This window comes from Diabrotica virgifera, chromosome 7 (assembly GCF_917563875.1).
Source record: "Diabrotica virgifera virgifera chromosome 7, PGI_DIABVI_V3a".
NCBI classification, from domain to species: domain Eukaryota; kingdom Metazoa; phylum Arthropoda; class Insecta; order Coleoptera; family Chrysomelidae; genus Diabrotica; species Diabrotica virgifera.
The window spans coordinates 188,562,458-188,588,640 of record NC_065449.1 but is presented as its reverse complement, the minus strand read 5'-3'; the positions used below and the strand labels follow the sequence as shown (position 1 = coordinate 188,588,640).

Below are 26,183 nucleotides of genomic sequence, written 5' to 3'. Positions count from 1 at the left end.
TTAATTGCAATCCTGCACCCACCCACACCGAAACAAGCTCAAACTTCTTGATTTTTTTGGTGAAAAATTTAGTGCTTTTTATGTGCTAATTAGTTGCTCTATTCCGAATTTTGTTGCTCAAACCGTTGACCAGGAAATCGCGTTGAAAGTGGGGGTGCAGGTAAATGGCAAGCCTGCGCCCACCCACACCGAAAAAAGCTCAAACTTCTTGATTTTTTTATTAAAAAATTTAGTGCTATTTATGTGCTAATTAATTGTTCTATTTCGAATTTTGTTGCTCAAACCGTTGACTAGGAAATCGCGTCGAAATTGGGGGGTGCAAGTTAATGGCAAGCCTGCATCCACCCACACCGAAACAAGCTCAAACTTCTTGATTTTTTTGGTGAAAAATTTAGTGCTATTTATGTGCTAATTAGTTGCTCTAATCTAAATTTTGTTACTCAAACCGTTGACCAGGAAATCGCGTTCAAAGTGGGGCGGTGCCAGCTTCCCATTAGACGCACAACGAAACACTTGTATGTTCACTAAAACAATGAGAAATAAAATCAGATAGAAGTATAATTTGATGGTACGTGTTCCCTATTTACAAGCATATTCTAGTACGACTAGTATAGTATAGTACTCTATAATTTTATACGAGGTATGTCAAAATATATGAATTTGGCTCAAGAGTAAAATACCTTTATTTTTCACAATATCGAAAATTGTTATTATGAAAAGTTATTAAGAATTAAAAACCATGTTTTAGTTTGTAATTACATCCTTCTAATTGAAATATTTTGAACTATAAAGGTACTTTACATTTGATCGAAATTTATCTTTTTTGACATACCTCGTATAAAATTGATATAAGATTGTTGTATTTTAGGTTTTAGAGTGTTTTAGACCATGCAGAACTTTTTATTACTAATCACTTTTTTCGTAAAATTAATAATAAAAGAGTTATTAGAATTAAAATTACCGAAAATAATGTTATAGGTTTCAGACCATGCAGAGCTTTTTATGAAGAATAACTTTTTTTCGTAAAATTAATAATAAAAAGGTTTTCCATATGGATACAACTTACAGGGACATACTGTATATTATTTTACGGACTATAATAAACTTTACTTAATTTTTTTTTGTTTTAGCACCTAATCTTTACAACCCAATAGGTCCCCATAACCCTCGAGTAACTGCAAATTTAGCATACTTTCCTCCCCTACTATAATGCACACTACAGTAAGCATAAATGGTATAAGCCATATCCATGGTTATGGCGGTTTCTGTGAACTAATTTCTAAACCACATTCCTCAAATAATATGAAAATACAAATTTGTAAAAATACTAAAATAGTCTAACCAACGTTTTCATTATAATATATGGGCTAGACGCTTGTTTAAAATCTTTGTAAGCGTCTTTTCATTGTGTGCACCAGATGCAACATATTATATTCAACTAATATTCATTTTGACTTATTAAATGACGAGAAATTTATTGTTGTACTAATATTACAATTTATTTACATAAATAAAATAGCATCAAAAAATTTATTATTATTTATTATTTTATATTTATTATTATTAAAATATTATTTTCTATTTTCACACTTTAACTATACAGTAAAACTAAAAGTTCTTATATTATAAGGCAGCTAGCAGAGCCGCCGCTTACTAGTTTTCTTACATACATAGGGTGTGAAAACTAAAAAAGAATATTTCACAAATAATAACTATCTATTTCTTTGATTTTATATACATATTTTTATTACAATAATTATTAGTAAATTCTTTTAACACGTTGACGGACAGTGAGTCAAATGTATAAGCAAGTGTTGTGACACTTTATGTATTTTGCATAGTAGAATAGGGAAAAATGCAACGTCTGTAGACGTTGTGTCACATTACATCCATAGAAATTAGACGTCTATAGAAGTTCTGTCCGTCAACGTGTTAATTATGTCCGACTGGTATAGTATTTGATAAATAATTACATGATGTCAAAGTCAGATATAATATGATATATTTCCCTAATGGCGTTATTTTTAAAAATAACACTATTAAATTTAAATAACTAGTTAAATACATACTGTAAAGATGACAAATAACAACCTAAATAAAACTATGGTTTACAACAATTGCGTTATGACTATTGCTGGTAAATGTACTTACTTGAAAAGGAATTAATTCAAAATTTATTCAAATTTTTTGCATATAAAGAATATATTTAGTCGGAATGGGCGAAGCGAATTCTGAAATTCACATGAGTGCCTTAAAAATGTACTTTTTAACACGTATATCATACAATATTTTTTCTACAAACATTATAAATATATAAAATACAATATTTTTGTTAATTGCTGAAACCATGAAACCTATCACCCGTAAAAGATAGAAGTGGTTGTCTACACTCGAGGGGAATATCTAAAAATTCTTAGCGAAAATATTATACCGTTATATAAACTTGTTTTTTCTACAAACGTGTTAAAAATGCAATAATATAGTTTAAATTAAGTTTTAAAAAACCTTTTAAACCACCGTTTTCAAATTGTGCAAGTTTTACTATTAATATTAATGTTAGTAAATGAAATATAAATATTTTGACTTTTCACAATTTGACAATTCACTTTTAACTGCAGTGCCTTAAAATTTTTAAAGCACTAGTGCTATAAAGTAGCATTTTTAACGCTCCAATGGAGTGCTAAAATAGTTATTAATGAAACAGTTCGTGAAGTATGCTTTTTGCGATCGCACGCGATTTTTAGAGCACGAGCGACAACGGAGCGAGTTCGCAAAAAGTACTTCACGCACAGTTTCATACAATATTTTATCTACGATAAACAAATAAAAAAAGCTGTAACTCTTCTATTCTACAATTTTTAGAACTTTGAAATTTAAAAATTACAACTACTTTCAAACCACAAAACTGTCAAAACTCTTGTTATAATTCATTGCTCATATTGTCATCACCATGACAACGCGAAAATTAAGGATTGTCACCATGACAACTCGAAAGTTACAAACAGTGCGAAAAAGTAAATCCCATTTAAAATACATTGTTACTTAACACCAGGGGCGTAGCTACCGCCGTATCAGCCGTATCAATTATACGGGGCCCCCGACATTCAAGGGGCCCCCGACATTCAAGGGCCCCATCGCGGCATGTCGAAACAAAATTCCATTTGCAAAGATTGAACTAAATATTCTACAGGTATTTCACTATTAAAACGCTTTGAAACAGTGTATGTTGTTTGGATATCAACATTTTGGTGTAGTGGATTCTTTATATATACCTATATAAATCATATTTACCTATTATCTATTCTCTGCCCCATAACAACAGAGCTTTATTGTTTTCAAGGTATCTCTCATTGTCAATTCCGTTGGCTGTGTGTGAGTTATTGTATAATGTATATTGAAGAATGCCGAATTGCAATTTTTGTAATCGCTTTATCTTTGAATATTTTAAACAGTATGTATTGTTCGGGTATATTATGTATGTTCGTATAATCTGTTCTTTATCTATAATACGTCTGGATCCCGCGTATGAAAAAAAGTTGATTAATAGCAAGCTGAAAATTTGTTAATAGCTTAAGGGTGTCTAGTCGAATAAACTTTGATATATGGGACCACTGGAACAGGGGTAGTTTTAATTGTGGAACAGGTTAAAAATTTGGAACGGTCACAGCACGAAAACGGCACATTTATTTTGTCAGACAGAACAGACTTAAACTCTTCGAACAGAGATTAAACTCTCATGCAAAAATCAGACTGCTATTTATCACCAAATGGGCGTTTTAATGAGTGGAACATGTAGAATATGTCAAATGACAGGAATTATGACAGGTAATAAATAGCAGTCTGATTTTTTCATGAGAGTTTAATCTCTGTTCGGAGAGTTTAAGTCTGTTCTGTCGGACAAAATAAATGTGCCGTTTTCGTGCTGTGACCGTTCCAAATTTTTAACCTGTTCCACAATTAAAACTACCCCTGTTTCAGTGTTCCCATATATCAAAGTTTATTCGACTAGACACCCTTAAGCTATTAACAAATTTTCAGCTTGCTATTAATCAACTTTTTTTTCATACGCGGGATCCAGACCTATAATTGTATTTATGTATATCTACATTTCTCCAAGAAATTAACGTATCACCTTAAAAATTGGTTTCTCATACTTCCTAAACGTCTCATATTTCCTAAACCTGTTTTCCGATTTAAGTGATTTTTTTAAATGTTATAGTCATATTTTTGAACATTATCGTTTAATAATATTGTTGCTAGACAGGTAAATAGACGACCGGAGTGTGACGTCACAGCCAACTGCGGCTATATTCAGTGTTATGATGATCACTTGCAAACAAAGATTGTAAACACGTTGAAAAGTAAGGTTTTACCGAATCTCAAGACTTTTTAATTAGTATTCAATCTAAAAAAATAAAATAAAATATAAAATCTAAAATTTCTAAAAAACAAATAAATTGTAACCTTACTTCACCGAGACATACATTTTATTGTTATTTATATAAAACGTCATGTGAATGGTTGAATAACATTAGATATGCAGATGACATGATAGTTTTCGCCGATAATCTGAATGATTACAGATATTAACAAATCGTATAACAGAAGTCAGCAACAGAAGAAGACCAAATTTATGACAATTAGTAAAAAACCAATATTAAACGCTCAACTTACAGTCAACCAACAGAATATCGAAAGAGTTGAGCAATATACATATCTGGGTACGAATTTAAATAGCCAATGGGACCACTCAACAGAAATTAAACAGCGAATAATAAAAGCGAAAGCAGCATACGTTAGAATGAGACCAATTTTCAACAGTCGAGACATATCATTAAAAACAAAATACCGTCTGTTGAAAAGCTACATATTCACAGTTCTGCTCTACGGAATGGAAGCGTGGACACTAACTGTTGCATCTATGAATCGGCTCGAAGCTTTCGAAATGTGGTGTTATAAGCGCATCTTACGTATATCCTGGGTTGAACGAATTAATAATGTAAAAGTGCTGCGTAGAATGGGGAAAGACTGTGAAATTCTCATAACCATCAAAACAAAAAAATGAGAATATCTAGGACACGTAATGAGAAATCAAGAACGTTATCTTCTCCAACTGATTCTCCAAGGGAAGGTAAATGGTAAAAGAGGGCCGGGAAGAAGACGCATTTCCTGGCTTCAAAATTTACGAAAGTGGTATAACACCACTACCACTGAACTGTTCCGCATTGCGGTAAACAAAGTCAAGATAGCCATGATGATCGCCAACATCCGAAACGGATAGGCACTTTAAGAAGAAAAAGAAGGATATATGGCGGAACTTTTATGCAGAAATTGTTTAAACAATTTTTTTAAACAAATACAAAAGACCACCTTTTTTGCCCTGGAACATATATTTCTAGATTGTAAACTAGCCCTAAGAAAAGATAAGAATAAAAAATCTCCAGGCGAAGATTGTGTAATTACTGATGCAATAAACATCGGAGGCACTTGTCTTCTTAAGAAAATAAAAGACCTTTTTAACATGTGCCTTTTAGATAGCAATATACCCGACAAATGGCGTAATGCTCAAGTAATTCTATTGTACAAAAAAGGAGATCCCCATGAATGAGAAAATTACAGATAAGTCTTCTTAGTCACTTATACAAACTCCTTACAAGAATAGTTACGAATCGTCTTGAGAAAAAACTTGATTTCTACCAGCCAATTTGGAACAAATGATCACCCACAGAGCATTAAAACGGTAATAGAAAAGACTATCGAATACAATCGACCACTCGTTTTGGCTTTTGTAGATTTCCATAAAGCCTTTGACACGGTAGAATGTGACAAAATTCTGGAAGTACTACAAGCATGCCGCATTGACTACCGATACACAAGGTTAATTTACAATACATACAAGAACGCAACTATGTCGGTGAAACTACATAAAAACACGGACCATATCCCAATCGGCAGAGGAGTCCAACAGGACTATAACTTATCGCCTAAACTCTTTGCCGCAGTACTAGAATATGCTTGTAAATAACTTAACTGGGAAGAGCGAGGCCTGAATATTGACGGTAGAAGATTAACAAATTTGAAATTCGCAGACGACATAGTTTTGTTCTCTGACAACCTCAAGAAGATATGTACCATGCTACATGAACTTTAGTTAGTGTACGCCAGTGTAGGTGTCTCAAAATAAACATCTCCAAAACAAAATTCATGACAAACCTAGTACCTAGCGGAAATATCAATATTGGAGAAAACGAAGTAGAGCTAGTGGAAAAATACATATACCTTGGACACGAAATAAAGATCACAAGAGACAAACAAATATGCAAACTACGAAGAAGAATAAACCTACCATAGGTAGCCTATGGAAAACTCAAAGACCTATTTAAAAGCGACATACCAATTTCTCTAAAACGTAAAACATTTGACCAATTTGTGTTGCCTATGATGACTTATGGTGCCGAAACTTTGACATTGAGAGCCACAGCTTCTAAAATGCTGCAAATAGCCCAGAGGAAAATGGAAAGGTCAATGCTGAGTATGTCGCTTCGTGACCGAGTTAGAAATGAAGCCTTAATGCGAAGAACAGGAGTTACCGATGTAATTTCCCGAATTGCCACCCTGAAATGAAGCTTGGCCGGACACGTCGCCCGAATGAGTGATGGGGGGTGGACGAAGAGTGCAGGCCGAGATTAGACAAAAGAAGTAGAGGAAGACCATCTACTCGTTGGACTGATGAGCTCAAGAAAATGTCAAGAAATTGGATGCAAAGTGCTCAAAATAGAGCACAATGCACAAAAATGAGGGAGGCCTTTGTTCAGCGGTAAACGAAAAGGGCTGTATGATGATGATAATGATACGTACTATCGAAATATATCGGTATCCGATTTTGTTGCTAACCGTAGAACTTGCAAATGCATTAGTTTATCCTACCCGACCTGGCTCCGCGCTATACATATGTGTCTCTGTTCTATGTTAAATAAATAAGTTACTCGTACATATTATTTGGTACTAAAATAATTTAGGGAACACGTACCATCAAATTATACTTCTATCTGATTTTATTTCTCATTGTTTTAGTGAACATACAAGTGTTTCGTTGTGCGTCTAATGAGAAGCTGGCACCGCCCCACTTTGAACGCGATTTCCTGGTCAACGGTTTGAGTAACAAAATTTAGATTAGAGCAACTAATTAGCACATAAATGCCCTACATTTTTCACCAAAAAAAATCAAGAAGTTTGAGCTTGTTTCTGTGTAGGTGGATGCAGGCTTGCCATTAACTTGCACCCCCCATTTTCGACGCGACTTCCTAGTCAACGGTTTGAGCAACAAAATTCGAAATAGAACAATTAATTAGCACATAAATAGCACTAAATTTTTTAATAAAAAAATCAAGAAGTTTGAGCTTTTTTCGGTGTGGGTGGGTGCAGCTTGCCATTAACCTGCACCACCCCACTTTCAACGCGATTTCTTGGTCAACGGTTTGAGCAACAAAATTCGGATTAGAGCAACTAATTAGCACATAAATAGCACTAAATTTATCACCACCAAAAAATAAATAAGATTGAACTTTTTTCGGTGTGGGTGGGTGCAGCTTGCCATTAAGCTGGACGCCCCCACTTTGACCGAGATTTCCTGGTCAACGGTTTGAGCAACAAAATTCGGAATAGAGCAACTAATTAGCACATAAATAGCACTACATTTTTCACCAAAAAAATCAAGAAATTTGAGCTTTTTTCGGTGTGAGTGGGTGCAGCTTGCCATTAAGCTGGACCCCCCAATTTGAACGCGATTTCCTGGTCAACGATTTGAGCAACAAAATTCGGAATAGAGCAAGTAATTAGCACATAAATAGTACTAAATTTTTCATCAAAAAAATCAAGAAGTTTGAGCTTTTTTCGGTGTGGGTGGGTGCAACTTGCCATTAACTTGCACCGCCCCACTTTCAACGCGATTTCTTGGTCAACGGTTTGAGCAACAAAATTCGGATTGTAGCAACTAATTAGCACATAAATAGCACTAAATTTATCACCAAAAAAATCAATAAGTTTGAACTTTTTTCGGTGTGGGTGGGTGCAGCTTGCCATTAACCTGCACCCCCCCACTTTCAACGCGATTTCTTGGTCAACGGTTTGAGCAACAAAATTTGGATTAGAGCAACTAATTATCACATAAACAGCACTAAATTTTTCACCAAAGAAATCAAGAAGTTTGAGCTTTTTTCGGTGTGAGTGGGTGCAGCTTGCCATTAAGCTGGACCCCCCAATTTGAACGCGATTTCCTGGTCAACGATTTGAGCAACAAAATTCGGAATAGAGCAAGTAATTAGCACATAAATAGTACTAAATTTTTCATCAAAAAAATCAAGAAGTTTGAGCTTTTTTCGGTGTGGGTGGGTGCAACTTGCCATTAACTTGCACCGCCCCACTTTCAACGCGATTTCTTGGTCAACGGTTTGAGCAACAAAATTCGGATTGTAGCAACTAATTAGCACATAAATAGCACTAAATTTATCACCAAAAAAATCAATAAGTTTGAACTTTTTCCGGTGTGGGTGGGTGCAGCTTGCCATTAACCTGCACCCCCCCACTTTCAACGCGATTTCTTGGTCAACGGTTTGAGCAACAAAATTTGGATTAGAGCAACTAATTATCACATAAACAGCACTAAATTTTTCACCAAAGAAATCAAGAAGTTTGAGCTTTTTTCGGTGTGAGTGGGTGCAGCTTGCCATTAAGCTGGACCCCCAATTTGAACGCGATTTCCTAGTAAACGGTTTGAGCAACAAAATTCGGAATAGAGCAGGTAATTAGCACATAAATAGCACTAAATTTTTCACCAAAAAAATCAAGAAGTTTGAGCTTTTTTCGGTGTGGGTGGGTGCAACTTGCCATTAACTTGCACCGCCCCACTTTCAACGCGATTTCCTGGTAAACGGCTTGAGCAACAAAATTCGGAATAGAGCAACTAATTAGCACATAAATAGCACTAAATTTATCACAAAAAAAATCAAGAAATTTGAGCTTTTTTCGGTGTGGGTGGGTGCAGCTTGCCATTAACCTGCACCCCCCCAATTTCAACGCGATTTCCTGGTAAACGGTTTGAGCAACAAAATTCGGAATAGAGCAACTAATTAGCACATAAATAGCACTAAATTTATCACCAAAAAAATCAAGAAGTTTGAGCTTTTTTCGGTGTGGGTGGGTGCAGCTTGCCATTAACCTGCACCCCCCACTTTCAACGCGATTTCCTGGTAAACGGTTTGACCAACAAATTGCGGAATAGAGCAACTAATTAGCACATAAATAGCACTAAATTTATCACCAAAAAAAATCAAGAAGTTTGAGCTTTTTTCGGTGTGGGTGGGCGCAGCTTTACATTAACCTGCACCCCCCAATTTCAACGCGATTTCCTGGTAAACGGTTTGAGCAACAAAATTCGGAATAGAGCAACTAATTAGCACATAAATAGCACTAAATTTATCACCAAAAAAAATCAAGAAGTTTGAGCTTTTTTCGGTGTGGGTGGGTGCAGCTTGCCATTAACCTGCACCCACCCACTTTCAACGCGATTTCCTGGTAAACGGTTTGAGCAACAAATTTCGGAATAGAGCAACTAATTAGCACATAAATAGCACTAAATTTATCACCAAAAAAAATCAAGAAGTTTGAGCTTTTTTCGGTGTGGGTGGGTGTAGCTTTACATTAACCTGCACCCCCCCACTTTCAACGCGATTTCCTGGTAAACCGTTTGAGCAACAAAATTCGGAATAGAGCAACTAATTAGCACATAAATAGCACTAAATTTATCACCAAAAAAATCAAGAAGTTTGAGCTTTTTTCGGTGTGGGTGGGTGCAGCTTTACATTAACCTGCACCCCCCCAATTTCAACGCGATTTCCTGGTAAACGGTTTGAGCAACAAAATTCGGAATAGAGCAACTAATTAGCACATAAATAGCACTAAATTTATCACCAAAAAAAATCAAGAAGTTTGAGCTTTTTTCGGTGTGGGTGGGTGCAGCTTGCCATTAACCTGCACCCCCCCACTTTCAACGCGATTTCCTGGTAAACGGTTTGAGCAACAAAATTCGGAATAGAGCAACTAATTAGCACATAAATAGCACTAAATTTATCACCAAAAAAAATCAAGAAGTTTGAGCTTTTTTCGGTGTGGGTGGGTGCAGCTTGCCATTAACCTGCACCCCCCCACTTTCAACGCGATTTCCTGGTAAACGGTTTGAGCAACAAATTTCGGAATAGAGCAACTAATTAGCACATAAATAGCACTAAATTTATCACCAAAAAAATCAAGAAGTTTGAGCTTTTTTCGGTGTGGGTGGGTGTAGCTTTACATTAACCTGCACCCCCCCACTTTCAACGCGATTTCCTGGTAAACCGTTTGAGCAACAAAATTCGGAATAGAGCAACTAATTAGCACATAAATAGCACTAAATTTTTTGTCTAGTCCGAACTTTATTCGCGGTGGTGGGGGGTGCAGCTTAATATGGGTATAACTACCCTCGTCCGCCACTCTGGTTTCCGCCTCTGGGGATATTACTTAGTTATGTCATGGTCTATTTATTTCCAAATTTTGGTGCACTATCTCAACCACGAACGTCGCAAAAAACCCCTTACATTTTTTTATATTCACCCCTGCCACACCCCTTTGTCGACCACGCAGCGTTCCACTCGTGGAGATTTTACTTGGTTACGTCATGATCTACTTATTCCCAAATTTTGGTGCGCTATCTCGATCATGAGCGTCACAAAAAAAAATAATAAAAAACGGAATTTTGACCCCTTATAACTACCTTCCTTCCCCACTCTGGTTTCCGGCTATGGGGATTTTAATTATTTATGTCATGGTCTACTTATTAACTCCGCCTGCAGTTTTGTTTGGTGTGATCGAGTAGCTCACAGAACTGTTGCCGGTCCCAAGCCCGGATAAAGGAGGAGGGGGTCTACAGCCAGGTTAGCACCCTACTGATAGACGTTAAAACCATAGCTCATAGAAACAGGATTATGCCTCGGAACAGGAATGATTTCATTACGACGACCAACGCGAGAAAAAGGACAACGAATTTATGGAAAAAGAAAAATATACTTCGCATCGGTACTTGGAATGTAAAGTCTCTAAACACAAGAGAGCAGGAAATCACAAAAGAGCTTGTAGAAAAAAATATACACATATGTGCACTACAAGAGACAAAGAAAAAAGGAAAGGGTCAAATTATGCTGGATGACTATCTGATGATTTACAGTGGTGTTGCAAAGGATACAAGAGCCAAGGAAGGAGTCGCACTGCTAGTTCACAGAAAATTTGTACACCAAGTACAAGAGTGCCGATATATCTCCGAAAGAATAGTTAGTGTAAAAGTCAAACTGGATGTCAAGCCTCTGAACGTGATAGCGATCTATGCACCTGAGAACAACAGGGATGCCACCATAAGAGAAAACTTCTATGAACACCTTCAGACTGTAATAAACGAGATCCCAAATGATGAATATATAATCATTATGGGTGACTTTAATGCCCGTGTTGGCAATGACACAGTTCCGGGAATAAAACAACGATATAATGAAAATATCAGAAATGAAAACGGAGACCTTCTAACGGACCTCTGCAGCATAAATGAAATACGAATTAACAATACATTTTTCCCTCACAAAGAACAATACAAATACACTTTTGAAAACACTAGAGGACAAAGATCTATGATAGACTATATTCTGTCGAATAGAGAGTTACACCCGTCTCTAATCTTGGATGTAAGAGCACTAACATCAGCAGAAATAGGAAGCGATCATAAATTGGTATTGTGCAAAATCAGAATGAAAACACATCTATGTGATAACAAAACAGCAGAATACACCACCAAGATTAAAGTCGAAAGCTTACAGGACGACTCCACCAGATACCTATTCCAAAAAAGACTAACGGAAAAAAGCAGCAACATGTATATCACAGAAAGTGACGGAGTCGAAGAAAGCTGGGCAAAAATTAAGTCTAATATCTTAGCCTCAGCCAAGGAAGTTCTTGGTGAAAGAAACATTAATAAAAATAAATCGCTTCCAAGACGAAGAACTCCATGGTTTTGTACAGAAGTGAAGGAAAAATGTAAAGAGAAGAAAAAAGCCTACCTAAAATACATGTCAACTAAAACACAAGAGGCATACGATAATTATAAGACCATAAGAAACGAAACACATTCAGTAGTAAGAAGAATAAAAAACGATCACTGGGAACGTTTTTCGAAAGAAATGGAACATGATTTTTATGGTCTCCAAAAGGAAATATGGCGCTTTATAAGAGGTCAAAGAATGGAGGTAAAGGAACTAATAGAACCAAAACACATAGAAAAGGATACATGGATTGACTATCTAAAAAAGCTTTATGCAGAAGAACAAATAATGCTAGAACCGGAAACACCAGAAATTACCACAGATGAAGATGTTAATATAAGTGCACAGGAAGTACGAAAAACACTCGAAAAGCTGAAGAACAGAAAAGCTGCAGGTAAGGATGGAATACCAAACGAACTACTGAAATATTGTGGAGCAGCAATGACAGAACAATTAACAACATTAATTAACAAAATCATAAAACACGGTAAAATACCGGAAGAATGGAGAACGAGCGAACTAATCCTACTATTCAAAAAAGGAGATAAAAAGCAGCCAGAGAACTACAGAGGTATCAACTTGTTAAATACTACCCTAAAACTTACAACTAAAATCTTACAAGACGTAATGAATCAGAGGATAAGTTTAGCAGATGAACAACAGGGTTTTCGTACTGGAAGATCGTGTACAGATGCAATATTCGTCATAAAGCAAATTACTGAGAAATCACTAGAGTATAATAGACCAGCATTTCTATGTCTGATTGACTTAAAGAAAGCATTTGACAGAGTAAGACTCAGGGATGTAATCCACCTTCTGTATAATAGAGAAATCCCTCTAAATATCATAAAAACTATTGAGAACATCTACCAAAATAACAAGATGGAAGTCAGAATAGATGGACAACTTACAGAACCTGTAGATATAGGCAGCGGAATAAGACAGGGAGACTCATTGAGTCCTCTGCTTTTCAATTTAATCATGGATGAAATCATCAAAAACGTCAACAAAGGAAGAGGATATAGAATGGGAAACAAAGAAGTAAAAATACTCTGCTACGCAGACGACGCAATATTGATAGCCCAAGATGAAGATAGTCTGCAAAGATTAGTCCACAGATTTAACATAAGAGCAAAAGAATTCAATATGACAATTTCATCTCAAAAAACTAAAACTTTAGTAATCAGTAAAGAACCAATCAGATGCAAAATAGAAATTGATGGTATCAGTATTGAACAAGTAATGGAAGTAAAATACCTTGGAATTACATTGTCAAGTTACGGAGACCTAGACAAAGAAGTGAGAAATCAAGTACAAAAAGCAAATAGATTGGCAGGATGCCTTAATAACACTATATGGCGAAACCGACATATTAACACTGAGATGAAGTCAAGAATTTATAAAGCCAGTGTAAGACCAATAATGACATATGCATCAGAAACAAGACCCGATACAGCCACAACACAAAGACTACTGGAAACGGCAGAGATGAGAGTACTGAGAAGAATTACAGGAAATACACTGAGAGATCGAAAGAGGAACGAAGATATTAGAAGACAATGTAACGTACAGTGTATAAACGAATGGACACTAAATAGAAAAAAAGAATGGAACAACCATATAACCAGAATGGGGGAGACACGTGTGGTCAAAATAGCACGAGATAAATCACCAATCGGCAGAAGAAGTATCGGCCGACCGCGCAAAAGATGGAGCGACAACCTTCCATAGAGGTATCAATCCGCCAATGAACAAGCAGAATTGCTTATAAAGAGGAAGAAGAAGATAACTACCTTCCTTCCCCACTCTGGTTTCCGGCTATGGGGATTTTAATTATTTATGTCATGGTCTACTTATACCCAAATTTTGGTGCACTATCTCAATCACGACCGTCGCAAAAATCCCGTTATATTTTTTATATTCACCCCTACCCCCACCCCTTTGTCGGCCACGCAGCGTTGAGCCCCTTGAGATTTTACTTAGGTACGTCATGACCTACTTATTCCCAAATTTTGGTGCACTATCTCGATCATAAGCGTCACAAAAAAAATAATAAAATCCGCGACTTTGACCCCTTATAACTACCCTCGGCCCCAACTCTGGTTTCCGGCCGTTGGTGAAAGTCATGTATACAACTAATTCAACATATCCCCGTATAGTTTTTCCATATTACTTATCACGCACAAAATCCGCTCCCAGCTCTTAGACTAGGAGTAGCAGTATTCAATGCATCTTGTCATGTTTCCTACCAATACTAGGTATATCATAATCATCAGCATATACATTTTGCACCAGGCAATGTTAGACCATACAATGTTTCATACCAGTCCTAACACTAGTTGTTACTCTGTCATACAAATCTCAGTCTTCACATACTCGCCGGAAACTCCTTTCTTATTGAGCGCTTATTAGACAAACTCTCAAGAAAATCTATCACTGCTTTTTCAATTTTTCAAAATCAATGAATACCATCTGAGCGTTTGTTTTCTTTAGTCGTTATAACGAACTATCCGGTAACTGATTTCTGTATATTTCTGTTTTTCACGTATCCGTATTTCAATAAATATAAACCTCTCCCATATTTTCATGTTGTGACTAAGTAGTTTTATAGCCCTGTAGTTAAAACACTAAAAATTCTCCTCTGATGTGTCATTTATTCCTTCAGATAAAAATAAAACTGGTTCAAGAATAAGATGATGGCAAAAACAAACTGTATTTTACTGTAATTGCAAAACAACATAACATTTATTCAGACTATAAATAGACCCAACGAATAATTTACAGCCCAATCATAAGACACATTATTTTTGACGATAGAGAAGTAGCACTTGGTTTATGGTATATGTCGTCAACATTATTCGTTTTTTGGCGATTTTGCAGCATGAAATGTATGTATTTAATTTGTCTAAAAAGTGCACCGTTTATGTTCCTGTCTAATGAATGGTAAATAGATTATCTAGATAAATTTATAATAAATTTTAATATTCTTCTTTTTCTTCTTCTTTCCGTATTTTAGGCAAATTGCCTGTTTGTGTTTGTTGGTAGCGAAAACTATAATCTCCACTACCATCAGATATAAAGTACCAAACTTCGAAATAAGAAGAACATGAGTCACAGATGCAGTTGAAAGAATAGCGATAGTTAAATGGGCTTGGGCTGGACGTGTTGCCAGATTGACGGACGGTAGATTGGCGAGCTGACGGATGAAAGATTCTGGAATGACGACCAAGGCAAGCACATTACCACAAATTGGATGCAAGAAGCTTAAGATATAAATAGGTGGAAAGTTTTACGGGGTCCGGACAAATAATCCCGGGTCAAAAAATCCCCACAAACTATCCCTGGATAAAAAATCCCCGGGCAGCAAATAATCCCCGGACAAAAAATCCCCGGTCAAAAAATCCCGGACAAATAATCCCCACAAATTTTTTGGACAGAATATCCCCACAAAAAATCCCAGACAAAAAATCCCCAAGAAATGTTTGCTGCCGAATAGTTCTCTAAAAGTTTTCCCGAAATTTTACCAAATTTCGAATTCTCATTGCATGCTGAAAACTTCAAAATTTATATGACAAAAGAGTGTGAGTTTTTTCAAAAATCGTGGAAGATATGGGGAATGAGCTAAGGCCCCGTTCTCTTGACAGGCGCTTGATGACTATTCGGCAGCAAATATTTCTTGGGGATTTTTTGTCCGGGATTTATTGTGGGGATATGTTGTCCAAAAAAATTTGTGGGGATTATTTGTCCGGGGTTTTTTGACCGGGGATAATTTGTGGGAATGTTTGTCCGGGATTATTTGTCCTAGCTTCATTTTTTAGTGTTTTTCCAACAATTTTTTGCAGTTTTTTTTATCTATGGCGAGTTTTTGAGGTTCTAACTTAGTTTCAGCATTAGATGTATATCATAATAGATCTGGTAACTGTCTTGTAGATTGGAGGTTCTTGATTTGGTATCAGTGCTCTGTTTTTTTCGTCATATTGTATCATTTTTGCTGCTTTTACTGTTTGTTCTTTTAATTCTGCCTGAATATTGAATATCGACAACAGCTGATAGTTCCACACCTAAATATTTGTATTTCATTTCCACTTCAATATTGCTATTCTCTCTACTGAATCCGCCACTCCGGATCTTTTTCTTAGCTGACGGTTTGGGATCTTGTTTTGCAGTGAAACGCCCAACATAGCACGCTCCATTGCCCTTTGAGCCACACGCATCTTTTGCTTTGTTCTCCTTGTCTTGGTCAACGTTTCTGCTCCGTAAGGCACTGGCACTGTATACTGTATGCAGTTAATTGCTCAACATGTTATGACAAAAGTAAAGACGTCTTTTTATAGCATTCATAGACTATCAAAAAGCTTTTGATAAAAGGCACATCAAACAACGGTAGACACACTCAAGAAAGTTGGAATCAATCAACTCACTGTCAACTCAAGAAATGCAAATAACAAGAGGAGCAGGTACGACAGTACCTGATGATTATATAGGTATATTCTAGATTTTAAGCTAAAACATCTCAAAATTATACATAGAATACTTTTTATATAACCTGAAAACCTATAAGTATATATTGAAAGTCAATACGAACACGATACAATTTAAGAGGATCGGTACGTATTTTCGGCTGCAATGCTATTCAAATGGGGATTCATTTTTTTCGAATCCTGAGAAAACTAATAAGTATTTTTGAAAAATTTAAACGCAGAATGAAAGATTACGTTATTAGCGAGGGCCGAAAGTTCCTGAGAACTTCTATATTGTTTATTTTAATAAGTTACAGGGGTGAAAAAACTAAGAGAAAATTTAGTGTGATTTTTAATTTCAAATATCTCATTCAAAATAAACTTTTTATTTATTCTAATGGACTTTCGGCCCTCGGTAATAATTTAGTCTTTCATTCTGCGTTTAAATTTTTCAAAAATATTTATTGGTTTTTTCAGGATTTGAAAAAAATGAACACAATGCCGTGGTAATATTTTCCAAATCTGTCTTTGTCTTACAACGCACTCAACCGAATATAATATTGTCAGCATATATTGTCAGTCAGACACTGACAATCAGTGACAATTTTAAATATTTGACATTGCATCGGGAATATTTTGAGAAATTGATTAAATATTATTGATATATAGTGTATTTGATAAATAATTGATTTAAGACGTGAACTTAATAAAAAGTTATTTATTGTGTATTATTTGTGGAAGATCCAAGCAGAGAATACATCAGATATATCCTGTGATCCAAGTATTTTGTTGTTAGAGATGTCAAAATTGTAAGCGTTCCAAAATAACAACATATTATTAAAAAATCACTTTAACACTTTTCCTCTTTTCTCGATTGATTATTAGTTTTTGTTGTACAAATAAATTATTACAATCACTGAAAACATAGTTAGTGAAAAAATTATCACATTAACTGAATTAATAATTTGCAATTATAAAAATAACAGTTATCCAAGAACATTCAAAAGCCATCTCTTTAAATTAATTATGACATTTTCAAGTAGAATGACATTCTAGTAATGTTTACATATCCACACCAGTGTGAATTTTACTACACGTAATTTGCCGTGTAAAGACAGAAAAAGTAGGAATACACGTAAAATATTTGCGAATTATGTACCCATAGCCTTAACTAGATTCAGTAGTTGTAAAAAGGTTACAGAACAACATATACAACAATCCATATCATTCATAATTATACTTTATCCATCAATAATAATTCTGTACTATTTTAATAACAACAATTTATTCATGAAGTATGGTTAGTTATACGTATTAAACTGACTTTCTCTTTTTGCATTTTCAAGTATGGCTTGCAATGTAATCAACAAACTAGTAAAAATAAAAGGAATTACATATTTAAATTAAATTAATAAAATACTTCCAGTTCTTCAAAAAAGTTGTTTCTTAGTGGTCGAGAGTAAGAAAATAAATGTGCAAAAATGATGAAATTAACATTCTCGCTATATAGTTCTGGATCCCGCGTACCAAATAAAAGATTAATCTCAAGCTAAAAATTTGTTCATAGCTTAACGGTGTCGATATAAACTTTGATGTAAGGGAACACTGGAACAGGGGAATCTTTAATTGTGGAACGTGATAAATGTGTCATTTTGACAAGTTTATTATTGTGAAAACTAGCAGGTTGTTTTTAAATTAATTCAATAGGCAACGTTATATCGCTGGTACCTATGATTAATGTGATTCCTAATACATTTCCAGTGAAAATAATAACTCTTTGATAAGTATTGGCGATTACAGTTTTTTTAAATGCGTGTCCGCGAAGATTATAACTCCCAAAATATTTATAATGAAAAGAGTTAGTTCATAATAGATGCCGACGAAAACAATTATTTCTGAGAACTTTTTACTAATTATAATTTTCGTGGACCCACAAACAGAAATGATTTTTTTGCCGATACTCCTCAAAAAATAAATGTTTTCGCTAACATTTTATTAGGGATTATAATTTTCACAATCATATTGTCAAAAATAATATTTTTCGCGGCGTTCATTGAAAGTTCTACTCTTAACGGCATTTTTCGGAGTTATACTTTTCGTAGGAGCCGGAGATATATACTCAGGGACACAAATATTGCATATTATGCATGTGGAATGAAATTTTTGTGCTGTTATCCTTAGCCCCATGTATCATAGGAATAGCTCATTTCCGAATGCGATGTTTTAATGTATCATAGAAATGCTATAGCTAAATCGATTTAAATCTGAGCTGGGCTTTATGCTGGCCAGTGTAATTTTTAAATTGAATCTCATCAAGGTAAGTCTTCACTATTCTAGCGACATGAAGACGTGCATAAACACCAATATGTCATATCCAATATGGCTTTCAAATGGCAAAACATGATCTTAAATGTTTTCAATCATATCATAATTCAAACATGTCAGTTGGCATTCGCCTAATCACCTCCATGTCCTTTCAAAGCAATACCGCTCCTTAGCACTATGCCGCCACCCACCACCAAAACTGACGCTCTGTATGAGGTTACAGCTGACATACTGTTCGCTAACTCTTCTGTAGACGAAGTTTTGTAAATCTTGCTTACATATGGTGAAGCTATGCCAGGTGTAACCTCATACAGAATGTTAATTTTTGTGGTGGCGGCATTGATGCAAAAATCAGACTGCTGTTTATCACCAACATAATTTCTGTCATTTGACATGTTCTACGTGTCGGACTGGTAAAAATGCTAAACATTTTTGTCGGACAAACATTTTTTCAGATATTATATTAACTTTGGGTAATGAATAAACTTAAAAACAGACTGCTAGTTTTCACAATAATAAACTTGTCATATTGAGACGATTATCACGTTCCACAAGTTTGTCTGACTCGACACCGTTAAGCTATGAAGAAATTTTCAGCTTGCTATTAATAATCTTTTATTTGGTTCGCGGGATCCAGGACTAATATGCATATCTACGGATGACGAATGTCAACATTTAATATATTATGCAAATTTGCATAATTTAGCTGTCGGCTACAAAGTTTATATTTACAATTAACAAACATAAGTAACTAATGAGCTAATTAGCAAGTAAGAGATGTTATTTAGATATGTAATCGAGTGTACGAGGAGGGTAAAAAGGCGGCCAGTCTCAACATCACTGTTAGTTTTAAAATTGTTTTAGTTTTAAAATTAAATGATGAACACCTTTTGTAAACACTGTAATATACCCAAAGGAAACATTACTTTAGTTTATTACAGCAAGTTAACGTTATTAAAGAAGATAACAATGAAATTACTCTTACTGCTACTGTTTTTAGGGGAAATATCACACTGTGTGTGATGTATAAAACCTGTTGATTCCCCATGTTCTTTCCTTTTCTGATGATTTCCTATAACTTGGCGTTCCAGCACTAAGCTGATTGGCCATTGGAGAAAAGACCAGCGGTGTGAAATTATTTTTTTCCTACCCATACGATGACTATTCTACTCCAGGTAGAACCGATGTTCCACAGGTTCGTCTCCAGGTGAAGGTAGCAATTTCCCTATGGTACCTTTATTACACAGCCATCTTGAAAACCTGTGACTCAGCTGGGCAAGTGACTGATCGCAAGTGTACATCGGCACATTTGGGACGTTTGCCAGTCGGCCAATGTTAAACAGCCATGTAGTAGTAGAGTACAGTGGCGGCTCGTGGTAATTTAAGGAGGGTGTTCAATTAAAGAATGTAATTATACAAACGGTGAATAAGCGCCGCAGGCGAAAAATTTTTGGGGCCTGCCAAAAGATGTTCTGTAAAATGAAACCTATCTTTGACCCGATTAGTCAGGATGTCACACACTTTTTTTGTTTTGTGCAGAATATGATACCTACTGAATGATGGCGCTTCTTCGGTGGTGAAGGTGGAGGCAGAAGTTACGAATAATGAAATGGCTTTGTCAAAACTATTTAAAAATCCGTTTATTTTAACGGCATCCAAAGACCGGGACTGAAATTATAGTTTTATTCTTTGAAAATACTAAACATGGAAAACAAAATAAAGAATGTAGTTTATCACACCCACATAATCACTAAGTTTTTCTATATTGTTCAACTTTAAAACAATGTTTAAATTTTTTGTTTCTTATTGCACATTCTTGTACCAAGTTTATCTCCGGCCAAGTTAGTCCATTATTTTTATAAGAAGTCGATTTTCAAAACTATTTGCATTTTCTTTTATAAACTACACTGAATAAGGCTCCACCATCCTAAAAAAACTACCTACCAATATTGTATTTAATAAAATCCCACAATAGAAAATGCCAAACTGTGGATCGAAACGCTTCGCCCCGGTCTCTGTGTGCAGTGCACAAATCGTCAATGTTTTAAGATAGGAGAATCCCTGGTTCACGGATGTAAGAGCTCTCGTTCTTCTATATAGGGTTACTGTATAGTGGCTGGGTTCAATTTGAATTCTGCACTTACCACGTGCATCTAGCGTATCGGCACAGTATAAAGAGGGACAGTAGAACCACTCTCCTAAAAATTGGAAGTAAAATCTGTAGTCGCGCATGGCGACCGCGCAATGTTGGCAGTCGCTTTTGCCCCACTCTCGCATTGCTATTCGCATAGAAACGTACTGATTTTAACAGGGAAAACCCGCATCCACCACTGGTGAATTACCAATTGCGTACTGCCGGTAGTACTTCCTGAGATCAAAGCCCCGACAGAAGAGTGATTTTACTGTGGAACCTCTATATACTGTGGTAGCGGTGTTGTGCAAACAAATTATGTGATTAATAAATACAGTTATATTTTAATGATACTATGACATTTATGAGATTTAAGAAAAAATATTTTAATGATATTTATGAGATTTTTAAAAATATGTATTTTAATGAAATTTGATTGGGTGTTCACTGCACAAGTGAACCAATGGAGAAACCGCCCCTGGTAGAGTAGTACATACATATTATATCTAGAAGCTTTATGTTTGGTAAATCCTTCATATGCTTCCAAGTAAAGTTCTATGAAGTTGCTTAGGGCACAGCAGTTTATATAGGCTAGGCACACTATGCTGTGTTGCTGGCCAGTGGCGAAGATGATTTACAGATAATACTCATATAACAAAAAAAAAGAAAAGAATACCAGATGACAATACATATATGAAACTATTTCCTAAATCTGTTGGCCGATTTAAGTGCTTTTTTTAATATGTTATAGCCTGATTCTTTAAGAAATACCGCTGTAATAATATTGTTGCTAAACAGGTAAATTTTCATTATATACCGGGTGTACGAATCAAACTATGTTTTTTTTCTCAAAGTTCTCATCACCCTGTGGAATATTCTAGCATTTATAAAATACTGAAATTAAAGCCCAACTGTAGCCTCAGGTTTTCTTAACATTCTGTTTTTTGATTCTATCGCTTATGTTGGATACGAAAAAAGTTAGGTACTTTAATAACTAGACATGTTCTTCATCAATACAGGGTGTTTCTAAATAAGTGCGACAAACTTTAAGGGCTAATTATGCATGAAAAAATAATGACAGTTTTCTTTATAAACGTATGTCCGCAAATGTTTCGTTTCCGAGATACGGGATGTTGAATTTTTTCTTACAAACTGACGATTTATTTATTGCTCTAAAACCAGTTGAGATTTGTAAATGAAATTTGGTACAATTTTGACATAAGATTAAGAATTTTATATTCATCATTAGCGTGCATGCGGTTAATAGGATCGGTCATATTACCCGTATGCGCGCCAATGGCGAATATTTAATTCTTAATTGTATGTCAAAAAATGTGCAATAACTACGTCTTAAAACCCACCAAATTTCATTTGCATATCTCAATTGGTTTTAGAGCTATAAATAAATCTTCAGTTTGTAAGAAAAAATTCAACATCCCGTATCTCGGAAACGAAACATTTGCGGACATACGTTTATAAAGCAAACTGTCATTATTTTTTCATGCAGAATTACCCCTTAAAGTTTGTCACACTTATTTAGAAACACCCTGTATTGATGAAGAACATGTCTAGTTGTTAAAGTACCTAACTGTTTTATTACCCAACATAAGCGACGAATCAAAAAACAGAATGTTAAGAAAACGTGAGGCTATAGTTGGGTTTTAATTTCAGTATTTTATAAATGCTAGAATATTCCACAGGGTGATGAGAACTTTGAGAAAAAAAACACAGTTCGATTCGTACACCCGGTATACAATGAAAATTTACCTGTTTAGCAAGAATATTATTACAGCGGTATTGCTAACGAATCAGGCCATAACATATTAAAAAATCACTTAAATCAGCCAGACGATATAATTTTTGTTCTTTATTTCTTCCTAGTATTTGTTCTATAAAACATCTGTTTTAATACAGGATTATATCTAAAAAAATTAAAAATTAAAAAACTTCTTCTTTTTGTATAGACATGGCTCTGTCTGTTTTTTCAATGTGCCTCTAGTAAGTTGTCGTTCCATCGTTTTCGTGGTCTTTCAACTGGTCGTCTTCCTATTCGGGAACCGTCTCTCGCTGTCCTTACTACTTTATTTGTTGTCATTCGGCTTCATTTATTCAAAATTAAAAACGCAAACGAAAATTATTTTCTATATACGTACCTACCTATTTGATTTTGGTATAATTTTCTTTCACCCTTCTGCATTTACTTTAATAGATATTTTTTTGAATGTAATTGTTTTGTAGTGTAGATGTTTTATATTTATTTATGTCTCATGTTTCAGGCGCTGGAGTGAAGATGGAGCATTTCCAGGCGGCGCTCGACCCCCGGAAACAGGAGCTCCTGGAAGCGCGCTTTCTTGGCGCTAGGGTGAGTTTTTTATATTTATTCAACATGAAATTTGCAAAAAAAAATATGCTATTATAATTTACCAATATACTACAACAATACACGTCGAATATCATGTCGGAAAAATATCTGACAGTGTAATAGGAGAACAACAACGTCGCCTTATTCTGCACACCAAATACGAAATTAAACCGGGTATGATAATGGAAAAACCGTTATCAATGATTCTGTTAGTATTAGAAAGCATATTGGGGAGATGTGGTACACATAGGAAATGTCTTGTATACAGCAATAGCGAGCAATATTTGGATTAGGCAGATAAAAATGTGGTCCTTATTATAAAAAAAAAGATCAATAATGGGCAGGAAAGAACCTTACCAGGGCCGAAAGTACTATTGTCGCAACCGGAGCAGTGCCCCGGTTGCCCCGGACAAAGGGGGCCCCGCAGGGGCTCTCGTTTGTTTGTCCGTGCATAGATTTTAACGAGGAAATATTATAAAATGACACAATTTTAAAAAGACCCACAGGGCACCCTAGACCTCAAGATAAAGTTTTAATTTTTCACTGGGGAAATTAGTCTTTTCGACTAAAATTGGAACAGAACAGGAGCCCCTGAGGCTTGAGCTATGCTGGGTCACCGAGACCTTAACATAAAAATTTAAATAATGAATGGGTTGCATGTATGAGTCCATACTATTGTAGTAAAGAAGGAAAGACGTACTCACAAACAATTTATTTTACAACTGACGACCGGTTCCGCTGTCTACAATTTGCACAGAATGTTCAGGTCCCGGTTAAAGTAAAATTAAATGCCACAAACAATAAAAAAATAAAAAAAAAATAAGAATAAGAAAAATTGTAGCATTTAATTTTACTTTAACCGGGACCTGAGGATGCTGTGCAAATTGTAGACAGCCAAACCGGTCGTCAGTTGGAAAATAAATTGTTTGTGAGAACGCATTTCTTTCTTTACTACAATAAAAATTTAAATTATTACTTAGGAAATTAGTTATTTCGGCGTAATAAAACCTAAAATGCCATTGGAAGAGGGGGCCCGGGCTAATCTGGGGACCCCGATACTATTCGTAAAGATATAAAGATGTCCAGGATACAAGACCAGGAAGGAATGCCTCCGGGGAGTATTTAATCGCCCATTTCATATATTTTTGTTTCAGATTTAATTTGCCAACAGATGTAAGAACATTTTCTAAAAAAATTGTAACATCAGTTTCTATGGGTATCTCTTTAGAAACTTCAGTAATGGAATGCATTAAAATGCGTTTTTAAGGGGCTAAATATCAAACATTTTTTCCGACCCCCTTCCGCTGGGGGTAAACTACCCGGTAGCGGGCCCCCAACTGAAGACCCACAGACCCCCGGTAGGGGGCCCCAGATCACGTTTGCCCCGGGGCCCCCAACATTGTACTTACGGCCCTGACCTTACACGACACCACCGAAGAGATTTGAATAAAGTTGACCAATAATAACTCATGATGATTAATAAGAAGTATAATAATTATTTTTTTTTTAAGTAGGTAGGTATGTATAAAACATCCCAAAAATATAAAACTCAACATACTGGAAATAGTTATATATTTATTTAGCTGTACAGATCAACGCAATCTAAATCTTCGGTATGTCCGTTAATGTACCCAAGATTTGGTGAGGGATTATTTTAATGAGAATTGATATCAGAACATTGGAATACTTGGACGGGAACAAAAATACACATTCCTAAAAAGTATAATACAGGGAAAGATTGAAGGACGAAGGAATCTGGACCAATGATGTCCTGGATGAGAAATCTAAGAGATAGGTTTGGTTGCACCACAAATGACCTGTTTAGAACACTTGCAGAGTTCAAATAGCCTTAATGATATCCAATCTCCGATAGCCTATGAATTATCCTACTCATAACATTGATATAAATACTAATACATATCTGAAACGAAAAAGTAACCGCGTACTTACCTACTTTCCGTCTCCGGAATAGCAACAACTTTAAATTGTGTACTTCCAATGGTTGGCTACATAGATGGCCCTGTTATTTGCTAAAATTAGGCCTTCTTTTGTGCAGGTCTTTCTCATCTCTTTGCATGATAGTAACCTATTCTGAATCCTGCCACAGTGCAAGGTATCGTCCTCCTGGTATCTCCATTTTTTCAGTTTATTAGCACAACATTAAACTCCGGTTCTTAGACTATTTAGCGCTTTCCATGTTGGATACAATAAATTGTGTCCAGCAGCTACTTCCTCTGAGGGGGCAAAATGTGTTGTGGTAGCTGACGCTTGCCATAAATGTATTATTCATCTCGTCTCTGGCGCTTCGGGGATGGATCTTGATTTTTCAGAAAGCTCTTTTCCAAATCTTAATCTACTTGGTCGAGTCTGGTGGTCATACAAGGGGTGTCTTCGTATGGTGTACCTCACCGGTGCACCAAAAACAACACAGTAAACACGTGGGGAACCCTGAAAATGTTTCAAATACAGAAACTTCAACGCCTTCTTTGAGAAAAGTGATAATGAAATAATTGTTTCTTTATTTACAGTGACAATTAATTAAAGTATCTAGTAATTTTTTTAAGAAATTAATGACAAAAAGATTTCTTTGTTTTTTTTGCAAAATTAGATCGAGAAAACGTAACAGAGAAATAAAAATAAAGACAAAAAATAACAGTATGGTAATTATTATTGTCAAGGTACTAATAAATAAATATTAGATGCAAGCAGAGTATGTATTTGCAAAATGAAGTTTTTATGGCAAATATTGACAAATAATTTCAAACGCTCACGGATCAGTCTACAGC

General features: G+C 35.4%; 1 protein-coding gene across 10 annotated transcripts in view; it reads left to right on the top strand.

Moving 5' to 3' along the window:
• Positions 1-26,183, top strand: part of LOC114326009 (serine/threonine-protein kinase tousled-like 2) — an 804,614-nt gene that overhangs the window by 335,844 nt on the left and 442,587 nt on the right. For all 10 annotated transcript variants that reach the window (XM_050655809.1, XM_050655808.1, XM_050655815.1 and 7 more), the window contains one exon: positions 23,312-23,397. In XM_050655809.1, the coding sequence (XP_050511766.1) occupies positions 23,312-23,397 (86 nt within the window). The remainder of the gene's footprint in view (positions 1-23,311; positions 23,398-26,183) is intronic.